This window comes from Fusarium oxysporum, chromosome 2 (assembly GCF_000149955.1).
Source record: "Fusarium oxysporum f. sp. lycopersici 4287 chromosome 2, whole genome shotgun sequence".
Taxonomy (NCBI): Eukaryota; Fungi; Ascomycota; class Sordariomycetes; order Hypocreales; family Nectriaceae; genus Fusarium; species Fusarium oxysporum.
This window is the reverse complement of record NC_030987.1, coordinates 3,732,845-3,756,458: the sequence shown is the minus strand read 5'-3', so window position 1 is coordinate 3,756,458 and position 23,614 is coordinate 3,732,845. Positions and strand designations below refer to the sequence as shown.

The following is a 23,614-nucleotide window of genomic DNA, read 5'->3' as shown; positions in this document are numbered from 1 at the left end:
CCGCCATGCAGCGAGTTTCTTCCTTTCTCCCCTCGTGCGACAAGAGGTCGTCGGGAGGTTCTAGAGCTGGCCTCTTTGGCTGGTCCTCCAACCGTTCCAGCACCTCGATATCCGTCGCAAACTCCAATGCATTGTCCAGGTTAAATACTGCGGCCGCTAATGCCAGTGGCCGAGTACAACGGGAGGCTTTCTGGCCTGCGACTCTGGATCTCGAATGCGAAAAGGCTGCCCGCATCCTCAAGTCATTCTGCAGTATGCTTGTCTCACTTTTCTTGTCAGCCTCATTTTTGCTAACATGATTACACAGCGGATGGATATCTCGTGCCATTGGAAGAAGAAGAAGACGCACAATCGACGACAAGCGAACCACGCTCTCCAAAACGAGTCACCAAGAAAATCCCTAAGCGCATCATCCAGAATGCAGCCGGAATCGCCATCTTTACGTGCATGCGCAGCGGTCTGTACATGACAGGCTCCGGCGGCTCCGGTATTCTCATAGCACGAAAGTCAGACGGTACCTGGTCACCCCCATCAGGAATCATGTTACATACGCCCACCCTCAGCTTTATTATTGGCGTCGATGTTTACGATTGCGTTCTCGTTATTAACAACCTTGCCGCCCTCGAATCAATCACAAAGCCTCGTGTCACCCTAGGCGAAGACGTCGGGCTAACTAGTGGCCCCCTGGTATCACTTGACTCAGATGAGTCGCACATTAAATGGAAGGACCTAGGAAATACCGTTTTGACATACCTGAAAGCGCGGGGTCAAAACCAGGTCGTCAACTTGAATGGGTGTATCCTGGCCGAGCGAGGGAACGAGAATGAGCGATTCTATGCCAACCAAGTAACACAGATGGACATTCTGGCTGGTAACGTCTCTCGCCAAGTAGAGGAGGTTGGGCCGCTCTCAGAGGTAATCAAGATGGCAGAAGGTAGGACAGACTACGATGCCTCTGTGATAAGCAAAATCGCTGCGGAATGTGCGCCAGGAGACGCCATGATCGCGACACCCAAATCTTCAACACCCGCCTCGCCTCGAACTGCTTTTGGAATTCCCAATGTCGATGATCCCGATCCCTTTGGTGTGTTGGCCCTCGAGATGGCTGGTTTGGAAATCCGAGAGGCAGGATCAAGACTGCGACCTACCAGCAGCCAATTTGACTTCAACCCAGCGCCTACAAGCCCAGCATTCTCAAAGTTCAACAGGCAAAGTATAGATACCTTTGTCTCGAGGAGTAATCGAAACAGTTACATGTCCTCAAGAACGGTGAAGAGTCAAATGACGGATGCTGGAACACAGACCGATGTTGGCACAACACCCGAGACAACGCCCAGCCCAGGTCAAAGCGAAGATGGTTTTGACAGGTCTACCCGCACGCAAATTCCCGAGGTCACGGAAGAAGAGGAGGAAGTTGATTACACAAAGGTCGATCTGACTCCTATAAGACATTTGAGCGGAGCCATACTCCTCTCAGTGCGACCAGCCACAGCAGCACAACAGCTGTGGAACAAGACACCCTCAAAGTCGAGCCCAGGGATGACACTGACAAGGCCTCGAGCAACTATGACAGCGACAAGGACGACAAGAGCAGCCGAAAGACCGACAATGAGGGTGACTCTGAAAGCGAGGTGGAGGAAGATGAGGAGGAGGAACCCGTGGTGTTCGAGGTGGCTGCTGTCCAGCCGGCAAGAACCCAGGCTGTTGCATCCCGTATGATTCACGCCAAGGGTAATATGGTTACCATCGGCAAGAGAATTCCTCCCCCACTGCCCATGAGGAGCCCTGCTAGGACCTCGCGATCCAGTAAGAGCGAGATCGGCGATGTTTCAAACCTCCGAAGCCCTTTACGAAAGGAGGCTTTCAGCGAGGAAGATCTTGCATCTGAGGATGAGCAGACCAAGTCTGACTCTTCACCTTATCTCAAGCCCCAGGAGTTCAAGGTTGAGAAGGTCAGGGTTGAGGCCAAGAAGGCTGACGAGCCCAAGCCTGAGGAGCCTAAGATTGATGAGCCTAAGGTCGAAGCGCCCAAGACTGTCGAGAACAAGGCCCAAGATGACACGTTTTCCGAATCTGAGGTCGAGTTCTTCCCAGCCGAAGAGGCGAAGACGGACATTGCCAAGACCGAGGAGCCTCAAGCAAAGCAGCCTAATACTGAGCCCACCAAGATTGAGGAGCCAGAGGAGGAGGATGCAACTGAATTCAAGGTTGAGACCAAGGATGCCCAGACATCACCTACACTTCCCCAGACTGAGCGGCCCGAAAGCCCCGTGACACCCGAGAAGAAGCACACATCATCTATCTACACTGGAGTTACTGATGACCGATGGAGTGTCGATGGATCAACACTTACAACACCTACATCTGACCGACCTTTCTCAGTCATTGACGACGTGACTGAAGATGTGACACCACGGAAACCATCAAAAGAGGCTGAATCAACGAAAGAGGCTGAGCCAACAGAGCTGAACGAAAAGCATGAAGACTTGAAGAAGATTACACCGAACGAGACAACCCCCAACACGATCACGGTTGTATAATTGAGGACGACGATGGTTCTACATCAGTAGATGGGATATGGCGCACGACCTGCACTTTTCATGGGTAATCACTGGGGCGGCTTTTTTGAGAGAAGTTTCTTTTTTGCGCATTCTTGTCAATACTTTGGTGAAAATGTACGTTATGATGGGTTCCTTGTGTGTTCAGGGGTCGATTTGTGACCCCTGATGGCGTTTGTTGGTTTGGTCATAACCACTTTGTCAGTTCTCTCGAGCAGCGCATAGCTTATACCAGCTCGAGAAGCAAACTGATGAGAAGAGGAATGGGTATTGGTCGATGTACTGGATGTGTCATGGGATGGGAAGGATGAGACGAGATGAGACGAGACGAGTAAGACTTGAACATATGGATAAAAAGGAAAGGATCCTTGAAGAAAGCAAGTGATCCGTGTACCTGGAGTTAGTTGTGGTTTCTTCGAGGCCTGGCCTGGCATAGTCTAGAGGTCAGACTATGATAAAGTATTATTCCTAATGCCATTGAATAGATACAGTATGAACTGACTTTATTGTTCCCCATGCTTGATTGTGAATGAATAAATGAATGAATGAATGAATGAATGAATATAGTGTCTCAGGTGAATAGTCTATAGTTCTTTGGCTGGCACTGCACTGCACTGGCAGCATTGACGGTGGCAGCAACAATAGCTCAATTGTTTGCTCACACTGCTTCCAAGTATTTAAAAGTACATCAGAGATAGAAATTTACAACCCATCAAGTTTGAGTCTCATTTTGGCCTCTTGATACTATTTAGAGCTCGTTCTGAGCAAGTTTTGAGTCTGTCATGATGGCCTATAGAACACCAACCAAGCAACGAGACAAGGGTGGTCACGTGCACCACAGCGCTCAAGATGCTGCGACACCAGCCACACCCACGCCTGTCGCGTCCTCATCCCGGTACCAGCTCCGGGCGCGCAAACCTCGAGAAGCCTCGCCAACACCAACGCGACGAAACAACGGCTCAGTAACGCCATCACCACATAAATACCACAACCACTATAACTACCAGTACAGCAGCCTCGATCTCAGTGCAAGTGCGAGGAAGCGAAACCGCACAATGTCAAGCACGGCTGGCAAATGGCGCGAGGAGCAGGTCCTCATCATCTGCCCTGGCAGTAGAACCACTATGGCTCAGCTGGGTTGCAATGAATTGACTCCTCCTGCTCGGCGCATGCCTACCAGGATGTTTCAGGAGGGCGATCAGTGGGCGCCTTATCACAAGACGAAGCGCACGACTATTGTGAATGGCGCTGAGGAAGAGGAATGGTTGGAGGATGTTGACGAGGACGAGGGAGCCGTGTATCCCATTGAAGGTATATACAGCCATTGAAAGGCGTGCTAAAGAAAACCAAGGGACTCAATGCTAATTGCGCATCTTTGTAGCTGGCCGCATCGTCAACATGAGTGCACTCCTCGCTTTTCTAGATCATGTCCACGGCTTGCTTACAACTACATACCACAACACTCCCATCATGCTCATGGCTTCACCACAATGGACACGACCCGACTGCGAGACAATTGCCCGATACGTCTTTGAGAATACGAGAACACCTGCGCTATGTATAATCCACAGCGGAATCGCTACGCAGTATGGTCTGAAGTGGCCCAATATGACTGTGGTGGATATTGGCTACCAAAAGGTCGACGTTACAGCAATTCACGATGGACGAGTTGTAAACCATATGGATGTCAGCGCATCTGATGCCGATGGTGAAATTAGCGGAGGTGAAGTTTTCACAAAGAGTTTGCTCAAGTTGCTAGAAAACAAGGGTTTCAACCATGATATGGCGGAGCAGCTCAAGAAGAGCAACATTTGCGAAGTCCTCCCCTACGTTGCTACCGAGGAGGAATTGATGCAACTTCCCACGGAGAACACTGCAGGCGCAACAGGTGGTCAACCAGCTTCTGCCGCTGCAGAGGCTGCTACGAAAGCCCCTGAAGCGCCGAAACCCACAGACAATGGAGATGCTGATGAGAGCAATGGCAATCCAGAGGATGATGGAGTTCTAGACGTCGCAGCCATCGTTACTAGCGGGCAGACAAAGGAATTCCTCGCCAAGAAGGAGAAGGAGAAAGAAAAGGGCAAGGGAGGCCGAAAGAAGGGCGAGAAGGACGCCGAGGGCGCCGCTAAGGCTGCACGTCTACCGAACTCCAAGAGGACTCACAACACCTTCTTCTACGAGGAAATCATTCAGGAAGAGGTTCCCTCACCATCCAAGGAGAAGGAAACTGTAGAGCCCGCTGCCGCCACTACCAATGGTAACGGCACAACAGAAGCTCCCAAGCCTGAGGGCGAGACCAACGGAGCTCAACCTCAAGGCGACAACACCGCTGCGCCTGCGACAGAGACAGAGACAGAGACACCTGCGACGGAAGCGCCTAAGCCAGAACAAACTCAAGAGCCAGCGCAGTCGATAGAACCCAAGCCTGATGCTGAGCCAAAGCCTGACGCTCAACCCACCACCGAGACCCCTGAGAAGCGACCAAAGCGCATTCGTCGAGATGTCGAAGTTGGTCTTGAGCGCTTCACTTTCGCTCAACGTCATGAGATCGATCGCATTGTCAACGCCATCTATCGCACTGTCCAGGGCATCGATGACATGTACATGCGACCTCCATGCTGGGACAACCTTGTCTTCGTTGGCAACGGTGCTCGTCTCCGCGGTCTTCGCGAGAACATTCTCCAGACCCTCAACGCCCGTCATCTCGTCTCCCCATCCACCGCCACAATGTTCACCTCAGAGCTGCCCTCTAACATGGCCACGCCCACTGGAACCGGCGCTCAAACCCCCACTGGCTCCTTCACAGGCGCACCTCACCAGCTTTCCTCAAGCGGCGTGAATCCCCTCCTCCAAGCCGCTACCACGGCTGCAGCTGCTGGCACCGCTAACAACATGGTCGGCACGCCGCAGCCAGCTTCTGAGGCTGGAGGACCCACGACTCATCACTTCCACAGCCAGACTCCCACGAGCATCAAGACGGCTACTCTGCCGAACTACTTGAGCGAGTGGACAAAGAATGGCTTCGAGGAGTCTATGTTCCTTGGTGCTCAGGTCGCTGCTCGTATTGCGTTTTGCCTACACTCCAACATGGATGCCCAGACCATTGAGGCCCAAAGGCTTATGAGTTTGAGCAGAGTTGATTATAAGTAAGTTCCCTGCCATCCGTAACCTCTCTAAGCTTTTTACTAACGTGTCAAAGCGAACTTGGTCCCAAGGGTATTCGAACACATTCTATGCTAGGCTAGAATCGCACAACGAGCTGATAATTTTATGTCATTATACGGGTTTCTCGTTCACGTGGTCTCAGCACAGACTTTCAAATCGTGGACTTGAAAGAGGAGTTTTTAAAGGGGCCAGCGAAATGGTAAAAGGAAGACGCAAAATGAGTCAAGACTTGAAAATGAGTGGAGGGGAGCGGGTATAGCAGGGCATAGCAGAAATGAGATAATACCATAGATTCGAACATGCCTTGTATGATTATACACAATCAGTCACTCAATTAAAAGCTTTCCATGAATCAAACTTGCTACAGTTGAGTACACCAGGCATGGATATATTCAACTGTGGCTAAAACATCACATTAATATTTCATTGTTTGCGACGGTTCCAATTAAAGCATCAACACAACCCCCATATAATCGTCAGCATTTGTCGTCAACTATTCCTCCTTTTCCTATCACCACAAGTCATAACCACTGCATAATTCCACAGTACTTGCTTTGACTCCAAAAATGTAAGACGATCCAAGATCAATAAGAAATATCAAGGGCATACGCCACTAACCAGCAGCGTTTCGAAGTGCTGCTTCCTCGGCAGCTTTGTGCCAGTCGGTTCGGAGTAGGTAGATGTACTCAATCGATGCGACGCTTTCATACAGTTAGAAACATTGCTTCCAGTACGAGGAAAATCCAACTTACGACATAGTTCCAACTGTGACACCGAGCCATAGACCGCTCAGCTTCCAATCAAGGCCAAAGGCCAGGGCGAGCGAGCACGGAAGAGAGAGGGCGTAGTATGCGATAATGTTGGCAGGGCCGCCAATCGACTGTTTTCCAATACCTCGGAGCAGTCCATGAGCACCTGCTGCAAGACCATCAAAGACTTGCATAACCGACACGATCGGCATGACTGCTGCAACAAGATCAATAACATCGTCGTCCTTGGTGAACAACAGCGGTAGCTGATAGCGCATGGTTGTGTAAATAGTCAGGTTGAACATTCCAATGATACAAGCAGCAACAAAAGCCTGGACCTCATTAGTCGGATAATATCAATATTGGTTTAACCATAAACTTACCACGACACCAGTCATCTTGGCAGGTTCAACAAGGCCAGCACCAATCAAGTTGGCAATACGAGTTGAGGCAGCAATCGACATAGGGAATGGAATCTCGTATGAAAGTGTTGTGATGGTTGTCACCACACTCTGAGCAGCAAGATACTCGGGCCCAAATCGACTGGAGAGGAGCGTGAGGATCTCGAATGCCAGCCACTCTGCCTCGACCATGATCATACCCGGCAGAGCAAGTCGAATCATGATCCACCAGTTGCTGAGAGCCCGTCGACTAAAACCACCCCAGCATTGTCGTCCATCCACGAAGCGGACATACAAGAAGAGGAATATGGGGAGAAGGTTGTTACTGATGGCCACAGCTGTAGGGGCTCCAATGAAACCCCATTGCAACTTCCAAACCAAGAGCCAGCTGAGGAAGACGTTGAAGGGTGCAACAATCAGGAGAACATAAGTCGTAGCGCGAAAGAGACCTTGAGCTTGAGTAAATCGCTTACCACCCTCGAACAGGATGAATCCCGGAATGCTGAAGATCATGACCCTGAGATACATGCCAGCAAGCTTTGCCGATTCGGGTTCTGGGACAATGGCTCTAATGATACCTTCGGAAAACCACCACAGAACAGCGACAGGGAAACCGAGCACGAACAAGAAACAAGTCATTCGCTGAAACTGAAGCCCAACAAGGTGCTTATGGCCAGATCCATATGCTTGCGCGCATAGAGTGTCAAGAGATGTAGCAAGGCCCTGAAAAGGCGCCAGACAAGTAATAGCGGCGGTCATATTGGCCACTGATCAAGTTAGTCTCGGATTGCAGTTATTTCGCGAATATCCAGCTTCAGACTTACATGAAACAGCACCAAGTTCGAGCTTGCCAATACGCCCAACAGCAAAGATACTGGTGACATTAATGGAGTATTGCAACAAAAAGGTGACGATGAGTGGTGCGGAATAGGTCATGATGGTCTTGGCCTCTCGCTGCCAAGTAGTCTTGATTCGATGCTCAGCAACAGCGTGCTCCCACGTATCGTTGAGGTGTTCGGGTAAAACACCGTCATCACGGGAACCCAAGAGAGGATCTGTTTCGCTGGGAGGCTGCACAGTTACAGCAGGCGTCTCCTCGTCATCCCGCGCAATCTTTGTACTAAAAAGACGACGATAGATGCGAGTAAAAAGCCCATGCTCCTGTCGATATCCGTGCTTGGGGGGAAGAACATGGTTGTCTCGCAGTAAGCTACGCTCAGCATTACGAGACTGTTTCCTCTCTAGAGCTGTCAGGCCTGGCTCATCATACGTCTGAGGGTTCATAATTGGTCGCGAGCCTCCAAAAGCAACACCGCTGGGTCGCCTATACATGATGGGGTCGCCCTGAAGGTCCGACACAGAGACATCGTCGTCAATCGCATTGTCTTCGAACTCGTCATCCGAACATGCCGCAAGATCTGCAGCCAGAGCAGCCTCAGCTAGAGGCGAGCCCACACGCCATGAAGATGATAGCGCAGGATGTGCGCCAGCACCACGAGGAGTGCCATAGGGCGAGACTCCAGCTCCCCGTCCTATTGGATCCATGTCAACTCACAGTCGCCTCAGCTGGAATCTTTTCTTCAGGCAGATGAAAATTCAGACGATAATTCTGCAAGGATCACACGAAAGAGACTTCTTCAAAGTGCAACAAGGGACGCCACTGAGTCAAATGGTGGAGTAGGAAAAAGTTGAGTGATACAAGGTAGTCAAAGTGAGTTCAATTGTGCTGTCAACCCAATGCATTGAGATCGATGCGCAGATCGCAATCGTGAAGAGAGAGAAAGAGAGAGGAACAGAGAGGAACAAAACTAGATAAGAATATGAGGAGGCTGTATAGATATGTCGTTGTAGTCAAATCACTAGGCCCGATTGAAAAGAGGCAATAAAGCCGATTTTGCTGTTAGTCTGACTTTGCCATTCGAGCTAGCGTTAACTCAGACCCGCCTTGCCACAGCAAAAGGGCGCCATTGAATTGCCGTAAAGGCGGCTGACCCTGACTTGGTGGAGTCTTACCACTTCTGGTCAAAGACACGCATCTTTCGATTCGCAATGTCGTGATAGGCGCATTGTATCTCAGCCTCTCTTTGACATGATGCGGGGGTGGATCGTCAAGAAGGGTTGTGGTTCGTGATGCCCAGATCTGGGATCATGGTTAACGGCGTATCCCGAGCTTGCATGGGTGAGGCTTTGAGTTATAGTTCGTCCCGTTGCAGATATCTCGTCTAAGTCGATTGGCCCAAATCCTCGGCCAAGCCTATCGGCAGCCTTATCATGACTCCGATATCATGAACTCCATCATTAAATCCAAGTCTGACCCGCCCAGTCAGGCTCTGGATGGGACATTGACGCAACCCATGGTATCTCCTCGCTTGCGTAACGTTGTAGTGGAGTGTTGTACGGCATTCGCAACCCAACTATCGATTTGCATCCATCCTTTTCGCCTGTACTTGGTGTATTTTCCGGCATGTCGGTCTTGAAAGTGCCTACCATGATTGAGTCTTGTTCTATCAATTCTGGCCATACCAAGACACCAATCTCCCATGATGCAATACGCATTTCGCCTGTTGGTCTGGCTGCTTCGCCCCAAGCTTGTTTTGAAATATTAGCTGACGTCAAAAGACCCCAGTCTATAGACGATTTGTTTGACCGAATGTACGTCTTGATATGCGGTGCTGCCCTTTTGCGGCCACTATCTCGCAAAGGGGTGTCTTCGGGAAGTTCTGTGAACCATTAGGCAAAAAGTCCAAGGACTGCGTAGAGGTTAGACTCACTAGCACCACGGGGTGAGTCATTGGCCCAATGATGGAAAATTGGGCGAAGGTACTCCAATTGTTTTGCCTGCTGTGATGACTGGATCTTGGTATGTATGGAACCCCCTGACGCATATCCGTCTAAGGATCGCCGGATCTCATCAGCTGTAGGAAAGACAACCTTAAACCTGGGCCGGCCAAGGCCTGGGTTTTTAGAACGAGTCAAAGGCTCAAAAAGAGTCTTTTGTAGCCAATCATCCTTTGCACCCAGAGTAGCAATAGAAGAAACTTGTACAACAATATCTGAGTCACCGTGATCTTGGCATGGTACATGTTGCAGACACCTTTTCAGAGCCGCCCAGCCCCAGGAAGTTTCCGACATATCCCGGGCGTCGTGCTTTCCCGGTACACTCGCAACTAGTGCAGCTTTGATACTTGCGAAGTCATAATGTGTAAGCTTATCGGTTAGTGGTTTGCAGATGATCTTACGCCTGTCATAGGCCTTCAAGTAGTTGAGAAGATCGATTTTGAAGCGTTGTCCGCTTCCAACAGGATGATCTTCTGGTGAAGCTTGAAAGTTCTGTGCACCTGATAGTTTAGGGAGTAAAGGTGATTTCCAGACGCCGTTGGACATGTTGGTCCAGTCCTTGGGGATCATGTTAGCAGTATGGATGATGACTTGAGCAGTGTCATCATGTCTGAACAGAATCATCATTTTGGAATGGTGTGTCCCGAACATTTCTGGCATTGGTGCAATATGGGTTTTGATGTTGTCAAATTCAGAAGCTGCGTTCTATAAAAGAGTTAGTAAGTGAAGACATACCACTCTAACTTTTTAATAGAATCTTCAGTTTCAAGGCCTAACCACATTCTACTTACCTCCAACGCTATCCTATTCGCATCTTCACGCTTCCAGAAGCCGTGCACTAGGTGCACCTTGACGAGGTGGCGTGTGTCGGGGTCAAAGGAGTTCATGAGAAACGGGATATCGTGTAGGAAATTGAACTCCCAACACTCTGAAATGAGAGGATCGCTGAGGAGGTCCTTAAGAGTCACGGCATCTTGGTTGTCACCCTCTGGGAGATCACGGATCCAAGTCAATTGCCACGGGGACTTCACAACAGTTGATTTTCTGTCCCTCTTTTTAGGGGGGCTTATAGAACGCTGCAGTGACTCTGGTGTTTGGGCATCAGGCTCCTCCATTCGCTGGCGTTTGACCGGACGATTCATTGTGGTAGTTTGTGTAGGTCTGCTGAACGAACCTGTCGATGTTGCTGCTGGAAGAAGACCCTGACATATGGGCGTGAGATTGATTTGCGGGTAGTTTCTTGATACAATGCCCCAGCAAGGGCTAGTTGAGAAGCTCGAGATCAGTCGAGAAGGTGTTTGCGAAGCAATCGTCATGTATGTACGAGGTCGGGAAATAAATTGTTCTGTGTATGTCGGAGAAATTCCTTGAAAGTGAAACAGATGTCAATGTCCTGCTCAAAGTTTTTTGATACTGAAGATTGAGTTGTGAAGAGAAGAAGTTGAGATTCAATTTGATTGTCCTGATGGAGGTAGTTAGTGTCTGACCCGTCTAGGCTGCTTCCTTCCTTGTCGTTGATCAGAGTGAGCGGGACATCTTATGCTCTAGGTAGGCAATCGGCACCAATCACTCACTGCAAAGGTTGGAGAGATAGAGAATGGGGTACCTATATATTGTTCTGATTGAGAATTGTGTAGCTCTGTTTATGTCCTGTCAAATGCTACCATTGGTAAATTTATACGGCAATAACTATCATAGACATGTTCTCCGTCACCTGTAACAAAAAACACCCCAAACCAAACAAAGGCAAGTGTCCCAATTTAGAGTGGAGTGGCTGAGCAAGGGCCTCTCCCTCTAGGTATCCCTGTGGCGTGGCGTCGAATTCCCATACGGAACGTGTTCTCGAATCGAATGCGCCTCCTGAATAGCGACTCTTTTGTCCTCCTTTATTATCCTCTTCCTATCTTGTCTATTCTCATTTTTTGCCCCTCATCAGCATCATCTCCTTTTGCGCCTGGTGAGCGTGATTGTGTGATTGATTTTCTGATCGTTTCCTTCTTGTTCTTTTCCGTATCTCACACCTTCAGCTCCTCAGCCTCACCCTATATGATCGCCAGTCGCTAATTGCTCGCTCTACTGCCTAACCTGGCTTGACCTTGCTTCTCTGATACGGTTACGGCCTCGATATATACTTCGATCGTTTGCGACGTGCGGTCTCTACAATACAAGCCCAAGTTACTCCAAGCATAATACCTTGGCGCGACTAGCCCAACATGCGCTTCTCGCCTCTTGCGATCCTCGCTGGGCTGTCAGCTGTAGCTCTGGCCGAAGAGGAGAGGAACCCGGTGACCGATCCTACGACTTTCAATGGAAAGGCCGTACCGCCATTCAAGGAGCTCACACCATCAAACTGGGAGGAGGAAACAAAGAAGAATAAGTTTTGGATGGTCAAGCATTACAGGTATGTTGAGCTGGGTAAGAGTGTGGTTCGGATGCTTATGAGTTATCAGTCCCTACTGTAAGCACTGCACGAGATTTGCTCCAACTTTCCAGACACTCTACGAATTTTACTACACCTCAAAGCCCCCGACCGATAACCCGGATGACACTTTCACAAAGTACTACGATTTCGCATTCGGCACGGTGAATTGCGTTGCCTACTATGATTTCTGTATGGACCACAACATTCAGTCATACCCGACAACGATCCTCTACGAAGATGGAAAGGTGCTCGACACGCTGCGTGGAATATAGGCACATACCGTCCTATCGATGCCCTTGTTGTGTTGTGTTGTGCATTTGTAGAAACCTCTTGGTTGATCAAGTAGCTCATGAGGGTTGAAAGACCAGAACCAACTGACCATCATCTTTATGCCTCAGGCAAATCTTCAGCTTAGCTTTCCACCACTCTAGGACCGCATGTAGCCTTTACTAAGTCCATATGTCAAACCTAAGAGATTAATGCCGAGAAACCCCTCGACGTCGTTGCTGAAAAGCCGGTCGAGGAGCCAGCCGGTAAAAATGCGGGCAAGTCTCTTGATGACATTACCGAGTCACCCAAGGATGCAGAGAAATCTGACAAGACCGAATCAACCGAGAAGAAGCCCGAGGAATCTGCTGCTGCTAAGGACGAAAACAAGAACACGTTTGGCGCTGATTGGAAGGTTCCCAGCACAGGCCAGATGCTGAAGAAGACCAAGCCCAAGGATACCACTCCTAAGTACAATTTGGAGGGTACAAGCGTGCCTCTGACTCCTGAAAACTTCGACAAGTTGGTCACAAGCTCGAAGGATCCCTGGTTTATCAAGTTCTATGCGCCTTGGTGCTCTCACTGCAAGGCTATGGCCCCTACATGGCAGCAGTTAGCCAAGAACATGCAAGGAAAGCTCAACATTGGTGAGGTCAACTGCGAGGCGGATCACAAGCTTTGCACACAGATGGGTGTCAAGGCATTCCCTACCATCTATTTCGTCACAGGCGCCGAAAAGGCTGAATACAAGGGTCTTCGTGGAGTTGGTGATTTTGTTGCATACGCCGAGGGTGCTCTTGAGGTTGCTGGTGGCGTTATTGATGTTGATGCCGAGAGTTTTAACGAGCTTGAGAAGACCGAGGAGGTTCTCTTTGTCTACTTCTACGATCATGCCACTACTACCGAGGACTTCAAGGCACTGGACGCCCTACCTCTCAACCTCATTGGGCGGGGCAAGATTGTCAAGACAAGTGACCCTGAGCTTTGCACTCGATTCAAGATCACAACTTGGCCCAGACTTCTGGTTTCTCGCGAGGGCCGTGCTACTTACTACACCCCTATCACTCCTGATGAGATGAGAGACGTCGATTCTTTGGTCTCCTGGATGAAGTCTACTTGGCTCCCGCTTGTTCCTGAGATGACTGCCATTAACGCCAAGCAGATCATGAGCCACAAGCTGGTTGTGCTTGCAATTCTGAACCGCAATGACGAGGACCGCCTACAAAATTCCATCTCAGAGCTCAAGAACGCCGCCAACGAGTGGGTTGATCGCCAGGTGCAGGAATTCCAGCTTGAGCGTAAGAAGCTCCGAGATGCTAAGCAGATGAGAATCGAGGAGGCCCAGAGCCGTGACGATCAGCGTGCCCTTCGTAATGCCAAGGCCATCAAGATTGATATGGACTCTACCCGTCGTAAGGAGGTTGGCTTCGCTTGGGTTGATGGTATCTTCTGGCAGAGGTGGATTGCCACAACCTACAACATCGACGTACGAGATGGCGAGCGTATCATCATCAACGAGGAAGACGTAAGATATCTATATATTCATCGCGATTGACTATACTAACAGATTCATAGCGGCATCAATTCTGGGACACTACCCCTACAGGTAACCAGATCATGGTTAGCCATACCTCTATCATGGACACTCTTGACAAGATTGTCTATGGCCCCAACCCAATCTCTCCCAAGTACACCATCGGTACTTTCGCCAAGTTCTTCTTCGACATCAAGATGAACTTTGTCGACCACCCATTCCTGTCAATGGGATTTGTCATTGCCGTTGGCTTTGGTCTCTACTCTTGGATCCGCAACCGTACCAGACGGTCTCGCGGCACTTTCTTCCGCATGGACGACTCCCTTGGCCTCAAGGATGGCCTTCTGGGACAGAACGGCAATGACAAGTCTGACTAGACTTGCAGGCTGTGAAACCACCGCTATTGAGCGGAAAGGGGAGAAGAGAAAATTGGACTGATACATGTCAATGCAAATCGACAGGGGTTATTGGAATGGGTTCACAACAGGATTTGCTATTGTCATGTGTTGATAAATTGCGGAGTTTTGGGTCTGATATCTATTTATTTAGATTGCGTGTTACTGTATACTGATTGAGCTGATGCGGGAATACCACGCTTGCGTACATGTCGCGGTCTGTCCTACCTTTGATCAACCTATGTGCTTGAAACGTGCTGATGCAGTGACCTCTTGTTTTGACTCTTTTCTCTTGCCTCTTGTCGCATCTATACTTGACTCTTATAAGACACTTCACACTATGGTCGTACGACCTAACACATTAGTCTATGTCAGGGAAGAGCACCATGGCTCTTCAGGATAGTAGAGGCGGCTTAGGCTATAATTAAGGTAGCTAAGTATATAAAGAATTGGTGAGATCGTTGAGGGTTAAACCAGACTTAGCGATGTCTCCAGCATCAACCAAGAAATCAAGAGGCATCTCGACGAGTGTACCACGGATACGCGACAGCCACTCCCTGACCTCCCTCACACCACCAGGGAACTCGGATTTCACAATGTGACCATACTCAACCTTGCCCTTCTTAAGCTCCGCCTTGACATCTTGGTCCTTCTTACCAGGTATGATGAAGTACTGAGAGAAGAAAGTATCGTACTCCTTCCAGGTTCTAACTCTATTGGTGGGAACAGGGTGGAATGCTCGATCAAATGTCTCGGTGTTGACACGTGCGGTGCTGGTCCAGAGACGTTGGAAATCTGGGCTGAGCGGATCGACGACGAGATGATCGGCTGGAGAACCCCAGTCGTAATCGTTGGGGTCTCGGTCGACGGGTGTCCAGTTTCGATTTGGCTGGTCCCACCGTTGATCAGGAACAAGGCCGAGATGCTTGCGGAAGAGGAAGCGGCGCAGAGAAGCGGCAAAGCGGGAGGCCGTGTAGGGACGTCCGTTCATGTATGACTCTACAGGCGTAGGGTCTTCAATGACGACTGCGATCTCGGAATCATGATCGCCGAGTTGTGAACGGTCGTTCAAGTTGGCTGAACCGCAGATAACAAGGCGGTCGTCGACGATGAGAAGCTTGCTGTGAATGTACAACTCCTCGGAAACGAAAGCGTTAATCTCGTCTTCAGGATTGCCATCCCAGCGTAGATCAGTGACTCTAGGTCCTTTGTCCATGTAACAGGAGCTGATAGTGTCGAGAGTGTTGTCGCCAACTTTGCTAGCCCCCTGTTGGTATCTCTGGTATGAATCTGCGCCACCTCCCTGGGAGTGACCCCCTTGAGAGTACCCTCCTTGCTCTTGTCGCTGCGGTCGGTCATCATATCTTGATTCAGAGTGGCCCGAGTAACGTTGTTCCTGTCGGCTGTCATATCGGGAAGAGCTTGAGTGTTCACCATACTGTGGACGATCATCGCGGCGGGAGCCGTAGCTATCAGAATCCTGTCTCCCACTGTAACGTGGGTCAGCTTGAGGATGCTCATAAGGATTACGCTCAGGTCGTCCATATCCTGCATCTGGCCGCCCTCCATAGTCGCCTCGACCGCCGTAACTTTGCTGCGAGGAACCGCGGTAATCATCATCACGTCCGTATCCCTGTTGAGAATATCCTTGGGGCCTAGACTCAAATCGAGGATCGGCTCCAGGGTGGGCATAGGGATCTCGTGCTGGTCGACGCCCGTACTTGTCGCCTCGACGGTCATCGTCGCTATCACTGTCACGTCGTCTCCCGTGGCTACCACCTCGGCGGTCATCATCACTGTCGCTATCGCGTCTGTATTTGGACCCAGAGTGACCTCCACGGTAGTCATCGTCCTGGCGTCTGCTGTCTGGTCGGGAGTTGTAGCCCCTCTGAGACTCCTGCCGGTAATCGTCTCGCTGAGACCGGTCCCCATAACCTCGGCTTTCATAGTTGTCACCTCCTTGTGAGCCTGAGAAGTCGCCTCGACTCTGTTGGTACTGATCACGTGCTGCCCTTCCAGATCCCTCATCTGGGTAACCGCCCAACTCACGGTCTCTCTCCTTTCGAGCCTCTTCGTATGACACACCAGTTCGGGCTTCCGCATCAGCCATTGTCTTGGAAGTATTGATTCGATCGAAATTTCGGAGGTTGTAGAATCCAATGTACCTGCTTGTATCTCGGATGCCTGCCTTCTGAAGCTTCTCGATGATACTATACCCACCACGCGAGATCGAGTCATATTGAAACTCCATGATGGCTCTGGTTCCCAGAGCTCCCTCGTCCTGTAAGTCTCCTGCAAAGGCCGGGACGGCTGGCATCAAAACCCAGACATGAAATGGTGTTCCTTCATGGTCAGCGCGGATAATTCGTTCTACCAACGCAGCACCGATTTTGTTCTTTACAACTCGTTGCTTATCATCGGTAGCGGTGATGAAGAACTGATTCGTTAGTAAATACTTGTAAAACTAAAGGAGACTAGAAGTATACTTACTTGGTTCTCAATGTAAACGTAGAACCTAGAGTTCTTGATGGCGTCGATGTACGCGTTCTGGATCGAACGCTCAAGAGGGTGACCAGACGACCACTCAGCGCAGCTGTGCCGTATTAGTAAGTTTTATACACGTAAAACCCATAGAATAGGGTAGAGGCAAGTAAACTCACCTTCGAATCATCTGGATGTGAGGGATGTCACCACGACCTTCAGATCTGTGCCCACGGTCACGATGAGGGTCATCATGTTCCCCAAACGATCTCAGTCTATCCATACCACGGCTAAACTGCTGTGTTAAGCCACCCAAGTAATCATCCTCGCCTCTAGATCGTCTATCTCCAGAACCGGAGGTATCTCGTGGGGGCAGCTCGAGTTTGTGATACTTGCCAGGGTTCTTCTCCTTGTATTTATCTTTAAAGATGAAGTTCCTGCGTATGTTTAGGGACCATATAGACAAATTAGAAGTTGTGGCAGCTTACCATCGGTCGATAAAGTGATCGACCATGTCACGAGTGATAGGTCCGTTCATGCTCAGAGCAACATCTGACCAACCCATTCTCGAGCTCTTAGTTCGGTCGACTAGAACCAATCAGTTACGGTTTCCTTAAGGAATACTCCGATTAAAGGGATGACTTACGCTTGTTTTGATCCCAGTCCTTAACATCAGCGAAGTCGTAGACTCTGCGGAAACTTGTTAGTATGACTCTCAACTTTATTTCGAAAATAAGACATACCTAGCATTGTTGTAGTCTTGTCCTGGGAAGATAATGGCATCTAAGTTACCGGGATGAGCGTCGGCGATGGGGTGACCTAGTTGAGATAGTGAGTGACAAGTTCCGCTATATAGCACACAAACTTACTGTTTGTGTCCCATCTTCCAAAGCCTAAAGGTTTTCAAATTAGCATTTCTTCTTTTAAGTAAGCCAGGAAAGTCCATACACATATCCAGTCCTCCCATAAACCCAATCTTGCCGTTGTCAATGACGAGGAGCTTCTCATGGTGCGCCCAGTACAGAACAACACCATCAGCAGTACCATAGACAGCCTTGATAGCATCTCCAGATGCTTTGGCAAGATCGAAGTTAGTTAAGGCCTTAATAGACTTGCCCAATTCCCTCTGCAGGTCGTAACCCGTGGGCAAGTGGTCAGGATGCCGGAAGACATGAATATTCTTGTGCAGCGCTTCAAGAGCAGTCCTCGTATGGCTGCTATTGAGGGTCAAAGCTGCCTCGACCTCCTTATACACGATGATGTAAACCTGGACGCCGCGCTGTGCGGCCTGTTGGAGCATTCGATCCAGACGGTATTGTTCGTTCTTAGCAGGGGGGCGGCGAAGATACAACTCAGGGCTCAACCACCAATCAAGAATGTAAATACTTTCCTGCGCCTCTAAAATGGACATGTCAGGTAATTATCGAAGAAAAACTATGGGTTGCTGTGACTTACGCTCAAGGGCCTGGGAGACGGCCCAGAAGTATGAAGCACCATCGACGTACCACTTAACGTTGCCTTTTGATTCTGAGGCAAATGAGTGATATCGGTTCACTGCCTGCTGTCTTTGGAGATATTGTGCAGCAGCATCATGAGAGTGGTCATCGTCGTGAGATTGCTTTCCACCTTGTGGGCGACCATCGCTTGGTGGTCGGTCATAGCCTCCCTGGGATGGGCCTTGGGAACCATAGCCTTGGTTGCCGTGACCTTGAGAGTCATAGCCTTGGCTTCCATGGCCCTGGCTTCCGTATCCCTGGTTGTCGTGGCCTTGGTTACCATATCCTTGGGACTGCCCGTAGCCCTGGGACTGCCCGTAGCTCTGAGACTGCCCATAACCCTGAGATTGCCCATAGCTCTGAGGAGGACCTTGGTTGCCGTAGCCTGAGTCTCCATAGCCCTGGTTGCCATGACCTTGAGACTGTCCATAACCCTGGGACTGCCCATAGCCTTGAGAAGGACCTTGATTGCCATATCCCTGATTTCCGTAGCCTTGGCTGCCATGGCCTTGAGATTGACCATAACCTTGACTTCCGTACTGGCTTTGTCCTTGAGACTGACTATAGCCGTAATCTTGTCCGTGGGACTGCTGACTCTGTCCGCTGTGAGATTGTGATTGAGAGCCATGCTTATCGTCATCATCCTTCTTGTTCAAAACGCTCTCGACGTGCTCGCCGACCTTCTTAAGGAAATCCATGTCGGACGACGAGGATGAGGACTAATACCTCAACGAGCCAAGGTCTTGGCGGTGAGGCTCAAGCGGAAGATGTATAAAGATTTTCAAAACAGTTCTATGAGTGATATATGTCAAGAATAAACCAACCTAGCCAAGAAGTAGTAGATTTCAAGTAAGAATCTGAGTTGTTTTTACTCACACGACAGTGATAAGCTGACGGATTGTAAGAAGACAGCTGAGCTTGGAAGCTCAAGTGGGGAGCTGATGACGCCGATGATGGCCATGGAATGCGGAGAGCCAATGAATGAGAGATGCCGTAAATAGGTACATCATCAGGGTTGCGTTATCAATTAAATGCTCTAGACAAATAGGGAAGCTTCGTATTTTCATTGGAACATTCATCAAGTTGCGGGGTTGCACATAAACAGACAAGACACTCACTCAGAGAATCAGCAACGACACAACTAACAACAAGCAAACGTGAATCACAGAGCATTTATACAGTGACCATCACTCTCGTTTCATGTCTTTTCAAGCTGATTCACGCTAAACAGCATCCTACTGAACTGACAGCTTTGACTGCCGAAACCAAACCCCGGTAAAAGACTCTAATGCAGGGCAACCCATTGGGACAAGTAACTAAAAATCTACCGAACTCGCATGTCCAGCTGTATAAGGGCTCGTGTGAACTGCTGCTTAAACCCGATGAAACCTCTTGGCCTGCAACAACTCATCGAAAGATGAATAGCCGTGATAGCCTGTTATGCTTCCTTGTGTGAGACACTATAACTGGTATAAGCTCAGTCAACTGATTATGATATCAACGCTGATATGGATCACTCAGCCTGTTTTCGGCAACCGAGATTAACAATGTGATTGTCCTGGATTAGCTACAGGTGTCCATGACTCGGTGTTTGAACACCGAAGGATGAGCTGATAGAGTGGACTTTGTCACGATGTTATCCACGGACCAGTACGAAGGAGTTGCAAGGAATATAGTGGACAGACAGTACGAAGAGTTCCCGTTCTCCATCCGTCCCGTCCCGTCTCGTTTCATCAACCCATCCATGAATTTACTAGCTTTCAGGCCTCAACTCTTAGTTAGCCTTGATCGTCGGTCAACTCAACCAGTTTTGAAGCCACCAGCAAAGGCAAAAGCAATTCTCAACTGCCAGATTTGTATATGCGCCATTTTATTCCGACAATCTGTGGCAACCGTGGCGTGCAACCTCTTCACGATTGCTTCCGCAGAGAGTGAAAGGATTCGATCCAATCCAGAGTCGTTCTGAGGGTGTAAAAGAGCCAACTTGGCTGGCTAACTAAGTCGACCGGGGTTGGTTGATTTGATGGGTTGCGGAGCCGTCAACTTAAACGCTAAAATCCACTGGACACGCAGCCCAGGCAACTTGCCGTACCTTCAGGGCTGCTGCAATTACCCGCCGGGACGGTAACTACAGGGCAACTCCACTGATGGAGGGGACCATCTCAGGAACTGGAAGCTGGTAAACTTCCATCTTTGCTAGGGCACCTTGTAACCCAAACCTTGCATCCACGAGCCCAGCGTTTACCTTAGCTTGCAGTGGCTGCAGGGGAGAAGGCGACTTTTTTTCTGGTTCACTGAATCACACTCACACGGACGGAGAGACCTCATCTTAAATACTGTAGTAACCTAACCTCTAAGGAGAGGCAAGGCAGGTAATCAGTCACGTTTTGATGCTCAGGTCTCTTTAACATCCATGACCATTTAACTCCCTGAGCCGAAATTCTCCGACTTGTTTTTCTCAACACTTTGTCTTTACAATTCCTACATTTTTCTAACCTTCAACTGCTTACTTGAGAGCCCATCAGCCCAAGTTTAAAATCTTCAAGTAAGTCTACTACTACTAGCTTGCACCGGGTTCGAGCTCCTAAATCGGATCACCCATAAGTTATCTCCCCTCATCGGGTTGCCTAACAAGTCAAGCCTCTGATAAATCTTGTACAGAATTTCTACACCAGCGTTGACCGGTATTTCACTGATCAATTCAAATATCCATTGCGGTTGGATACATGGTCTCCAATCCTGCAGATGCTTATATGATAAGGAAGCATTGTACACTGAGACACAACTTACTCTCTTGGAACCACTTAAACTCAAGACTCTCGACATAAGCTCTTCCAATCAACAAGATATTCTCAACATGACAGCTTCAGGAACAGTGGCCCTCTTCTCACCAGGGCAGCATGGGCACCTGATACCCTATCTTGCAGCCATTCATGCCTCCTGTATCACTCACGACCGAACTATCGCAGAATTCCTCCCGCCCCTATCTCACGAGAAACTTCTTGCTTGGTGGAAAGAGCGAATTGCAGAGGTGGCAGACGGAAAACGGCTCATATTCATTCTCCTGAACGACTGCGAACCCGGAACTCGGCCGAACGGTTCCGATGTGGTGGGCGTTGTCATGCTAAGTATGCCCTCTTCAGAAACTGGCCCATTCCGCGGTGTCGTTGAAAAGCTTCTCGTCCATAAAGCTTTTCGCGGTCGAGGTGGTGCCAGAACTTTGATTTCTGCCCTCGAAGCTGAAGCGACCAAGCGTGGTCGAACTATTCTGGTAAGTTCAATGTCCATCGTAACTATACTAACGTTAGCTCTTCGGCATGTAAGTCCCGGTAGCTAACAACTGCTTAGCTTCTCGACACAGAGACCGGAAGCCCAGCAGAAGAGGTGTATAAAAAGCTTGGTTATGTCGAGCTTGGCCAGATCCCAAAATATGGTCTAAGTCCAAATGGAGAACTCAAGGGCGGTACCTTCTTTTGGAAACATCTAACGTTGCAGTCCTGAGGAGCTATCATGGAGGGGTCAAGTGTATCGAGCTCCTGTCATTGACAAGGATCGACTATTCAAAAGTGCTGTAGAAAATTCCCTTCATTGGAGGAAAACGAGGCGACTCGATATTGCTGTTCTTATCATGGACTATGGCTGGCGGGGTGCTTCGGTTTGTTTTCTAGATATCCATCCAAAATATGAACATTTCACGACAAAATTGGCATTGTACATGCCTGTATAATTGGAAAAATTTCATACAAAAAAGAAACCGCTTTGATTGCTTTCCACACTACACGGTAGATCCACGATACTATTACAACTCCCAAAAAAACGCCATCACCCAAGGTCACTTTTAGATGCCATCTACTCATCGTCATCGAGCTCTTCAACTCTTGGGGCCTCGTAGTGCCGTTGCTGCACATCGCCAGTCTTGACCTGAGTATCCGTACCAGTTGTAGTCGCACTCGTGTTAACTTGACCAGTAGCGGCTGCGAAGGCGGGGTTGGGGGTGGTTGCAGGGGCAGCAGACTTCTTCTTTTTCTTCTTCTTCTCGGTCTGTATGCATGTTAGTAATTTGTTTCATTCTCTCGTAGCATAGTCAACTGACCTCGTGCCAAGCCCAAACGGGTCTGAAACTGTCCATGAAAGAAACGTCCTCCCACAAGTTGGGGAATAGCCATAGGCCAGGTGGCGTAGTGAAGTAGGTGATACAGAACAGGATAACACGAAAGATGGCCATCAAAAAGAACAGTCCGAGCAGACCAAGGAGTCCCCAACTGAGGTAGTAGACACCCTGGCGCAACACCAGAGGCCACAGAGGGTACAAGACGATAGCGAAGATAGCAAGGAGTGCAAGACCAGCGTAGATCTTGCGCTTGAGCTGGCTACCTTCCCACAGCCAGCAGTAGTACATATCGTCCTTTGCCTCTTGTTGCTGCTCAATCTTGACAGTCCACTGTCCTTTAACACGTTTGGGCTTCTTTCCGTTAGGGCCTGCCTGTGGCTCGACCTTGGAAACTCGGAGGGCAAGCATGCTCAGGGGTAGCAACTTGAAGGTGTTCTCGAGAGAAGCTCGGTCGGTGATTTCTGGGAGAAGAGGGTTCTTCTTGCGGGCTTTCTCATATGCGGGGGACTGAAGAGCTCGGAGGGCTCTCTTGACTAGATTGTGTCAGCTTCTGGCGTGGAAGATATTGGTGCCATGTGGCCTACCTCGAAACATGTCCTTTCGCTCGCCGTTCAGAATCACAGTTCTGGGCTTGAGATCCTGGCCTCGGAGGAACGAGGCAAGAGCAATAGCCTTGGGGTTGGGGGGCCCCGGCGTAATAGGCTGGGCGCGACCCTGCTGGGGAGGTTGACCGTGATCGTGAGAATGGCCGTTGTGATCGTGGTCGTGATCATGACCTTGCTGTTGCTGTTGTGCGCGCATTCTCATTTGCTCTTGCGCTTGTCTCTTGATATGCTCGATAAATTCAGGGACAGTCATGCCGTTCTTCTCAGCATCAATGGCGAGTTGGCGCTGCATTGCCTGGATCTGCTCGGGTGTAGGTCGCTGCCCAGGTTGCGGCATGGGAATCTGCCCAGGCTGGGGGCCTGGCTGGGGAGGTTGCTCAGACATATTTTACTGCAAAAGTCAATGTAAAAAAGAGTGTAGAGAAAAAGTTTATTGGGTTAAAGAATTGGATGAGAGAGACAGAAGCGCACGAAGGCGAAGTAAAAGATGTGGACTTGACAGGTTTAAGAAAGAGTGAAGATGGTGTTGCTGCCACTTGGACCATGCCGTGCCAATCATGTCATAGCTCGCCCAGAGACAACGGTGTTCACT

The 23,614-nt window shown here is 49.5% G+C and overlaps 8 protein-coding genes across 13 annotated transcripts; 4 read left to right on the top strand and 4 right to left on the bottom strand.

Moving 5' to 3' along the window:
• Positions 1-5: 5 nt before the first annotated feature.
• On the top strand, positions 6-2,540 carry FOXG_08539 (uncharacterized protein; the record flags this gene model as incomplete). The annotated part of the gene is made up of 3 exons (XM_018387525.1): positions 6-252; positions 308-1,392; positions 1,449-2,540. The coding sequence occupies 3 exons, from the start codon at positions 6-8 to the stop codon at positions 2,538-2,540; spliced, it is 2,424 nt and encodes an 807-aa protein (XP_018245382.1).
• An 803-nt stretch (positions 2,541-3,343) lies between these two features.
• On the top strand, positions 3,344-6,772 carry FOXG_08538 (uncharacterized protein; the record flags this gene model as incomplete). The annotated part of the gene is made up of 3 exons (XM_018387524.1): positions 3,344-3,869; positions 3,940-5,704; positions 5,758-6,772. The coding sequence occupies 3 exons, from the start codon at positions 3,344-3,346 to the stop codon at positions 5,801-5,803; spliced, it is 2,337 nt and encodes a 778-aa protein (XP_018245381.1). The 3' UTR covers positions 5,804-6,772.
• FOXG_08537 (uncharacterized protein) lies at positions 6,337-8,418 on the bottom strand (the record flags this gene model as incomplete). The annotated part of the gene is made up of 4 exons (XM_018387523.1): positions 6,337-6,424; positions 6,476-6,804; positions 6,856-7,640; positions 7,698-8,418. The coding sequence occupies 4 exons, from the start codon at positions 8,416-8,418 to the stop codon at positions 6,337-6,339; spliced, it is 1,923 nt and encodes a 640-aa protein (XP_018245380.1).
• A 753-nt stretch (positions 8,419-9,171) lies between these two features.
• Positions 9,172-11,156, bottom strand: FOXG_08536 (tyrosyl-DNA phosphodiesterase 1; the record flags this gene model as incomplete). Its single annotated transcript, XM_018387522.1, has 3 exons — positions 10,503-11,156; positions 9,645-10,416; positions 9,172-9,593 (listed from the first exon to the last, which is right to left on the bottom strand). Exons 1-3 carry the CDS (start codon positions 11,025-11,027, stop codon positions 9,172-9,174), a joined length of 1,719 nt encoding a protein of 572 aa, XP_018245379.1. The 5' UTR covers positions 11,028-11,156.
• A 768-nt stretch (positions 11,157-11,924) lies between these two features.
• On the top strand, positions 11,925-14,311 carry FOXG_08535 (uncharacterized protein; the record flags this gene model as incomplete). The annotated part of the gene is made up of 3 exons (XM_018387521.1): positions 11,925-12,126; positions 12,607-13,925; positions 13,976-14,311. The coding sequence occupies 3 exons, from the start codon at positions 11,925-11,927 to the stop codon at positions 14,309-14,311; spliced, it is 1,857 nt and encodes a 618-aa protein (XP_018245378.1).
• Positions 14,312-14,350: 39 nt separating this feature from the next.
• Positions 14,351-19,783, bottom strand: FOXG_08534 (uncharacterized protein). Its single transcript, XM_018387520.1, has 9 exons — positions 18,266-19,783; positions 17,759-18,208; positions 17,680-17,703; positions 17,554-17,629; positions 17,457-17,500; positions 17,299-17,398; positions 16,990-17,247; positions 16,820-16,922; positions 14,351-16,766 (listed from the first exon to the last, which is right to left on the bottom strand). Exons 1-9 carry the CDS (start codon positions 19,002-19,004, stop codon positions 14,763-14,765), a joined length of 3,798 nt encoding a protein of 1,265 aa, XP_018245377.1. The 5' UTR covers positions 19,005-19,783; the 3' UTR covers positions 14,351-14,762.
• On the top strand, positions 19,633-22,080 carry FOXG_08533 (uncharacterized protein). 6 transcript variants are annotated; one of them, XM_018387517.1, is made up of 4 exons: positions 19,641-19,775; positions 19,828-20,851; positions 20,968-21,577; positions 21,655-22,080. In XM_018387517.1, exons 3-4 carry the CDS (start codon positions 21,164-21,166, stop codon positions 21,805-21,807), a joined length of 567 nt encoding a protein of 188 aa, XP_018245374.1. In that variant the 5' UTR covers positions 19,641-19,775; positions 19,828-20,851; positions 20,968-21,163; the 3' UTR covers positions 21,808-22,080. The 6 variants fall into 6 exon arrangements, with proteins under 6 accessions (XP_018245373.1, XP_018245372.1, XP_018245376.1 ...); XM_018387516.1 differs by having other exon boundaries at positions 19,633-20,851; XM_018387515.1 differs by having other exon boundaries at positions 19,633-20,851; positions 20,947-21,577.
• FOXG_08532 (uncharacterized protein) lies at positions 20,835-23,613 on the bottom strand. The gene is made up of 3 exons (XM_018387513.1): positions 23,002-23,613; positions 22,400-22,950; positions 20,835-22,347 (listed from the first exon to the last, which is right to left on the bottom strand). The coding sequence occupies exons 1-3, from the start codon at positions 23,405-23,407 to the stop codon at positions 22,156-22,158; spliced, it is 1,149 nt and encodes a 382-aa protein (XP_018245370.1). The 5' UTR covers positions 23,408-23,613; the 3' UTR covers positions 20,835-22,155.
• Position 23,614: the final 1 nt, after the last annotated feature.

Bases quoted from the DNA above. Each gene is read 5' to 3' on its own strand.
- FOXG_08533 (XM_018387516.1), top strand. From the start codon at position 21,164: ATGACAGCTTCAGGAACAGTGGCCCTCTTCTCACCAGGGCAGCATGGG. The intron at 21,578-21,654 runs GTAAGTTCAATG...ACAACTGCTTAG, and splicing joins AGCGTGGTCGAACTATTCTG to CTTCTCGACACAGAGACCGG.
- FOXG_08532 (XM_018387513.1), bottom strand. From the start codon at position 23,407: ATGTCTGAGCAACCTCCCCAGCCAGGCCCCCAGCCTGGGCAGATTCCC. The intron at 22,951-23,001 runs GTAGGCCACATG...GACACAATCTAG, and splicing joins GCGAAAGGACATGTTTCGAG to TCAAGAGAGCCCTCCGAGCT. The intron at 22,348-22,399 runs GTCAGTTGACTA...ACATGCATACAG, and splicing joins CCGTTTGGGCTTGGCACGAG to ACCGAGAAGAAGAAGAAAAA.
- FOXG_08534 (XM_018387520.1), bottom strand. From the start codon at position 19,004: ATGGATTTCCTTAAGAAGGTCGGCGAGCACGTCGAGAGCGTTTTGAAC. The intron at 17,704-17,758 runs GTATGGACTTTC...GAAAACCTTTAG, and splicing joins TATGGGAGGACTGGATATGT to GCTTTGGAAGATGGGACACA. The intron at 16,923-16,989 runs GTGAGTTTACTT...AATACGGCACAG, and splicing joins CACATCCAGATGATTCGAAG to CTGCGCTGAGTGGTCGTCTG.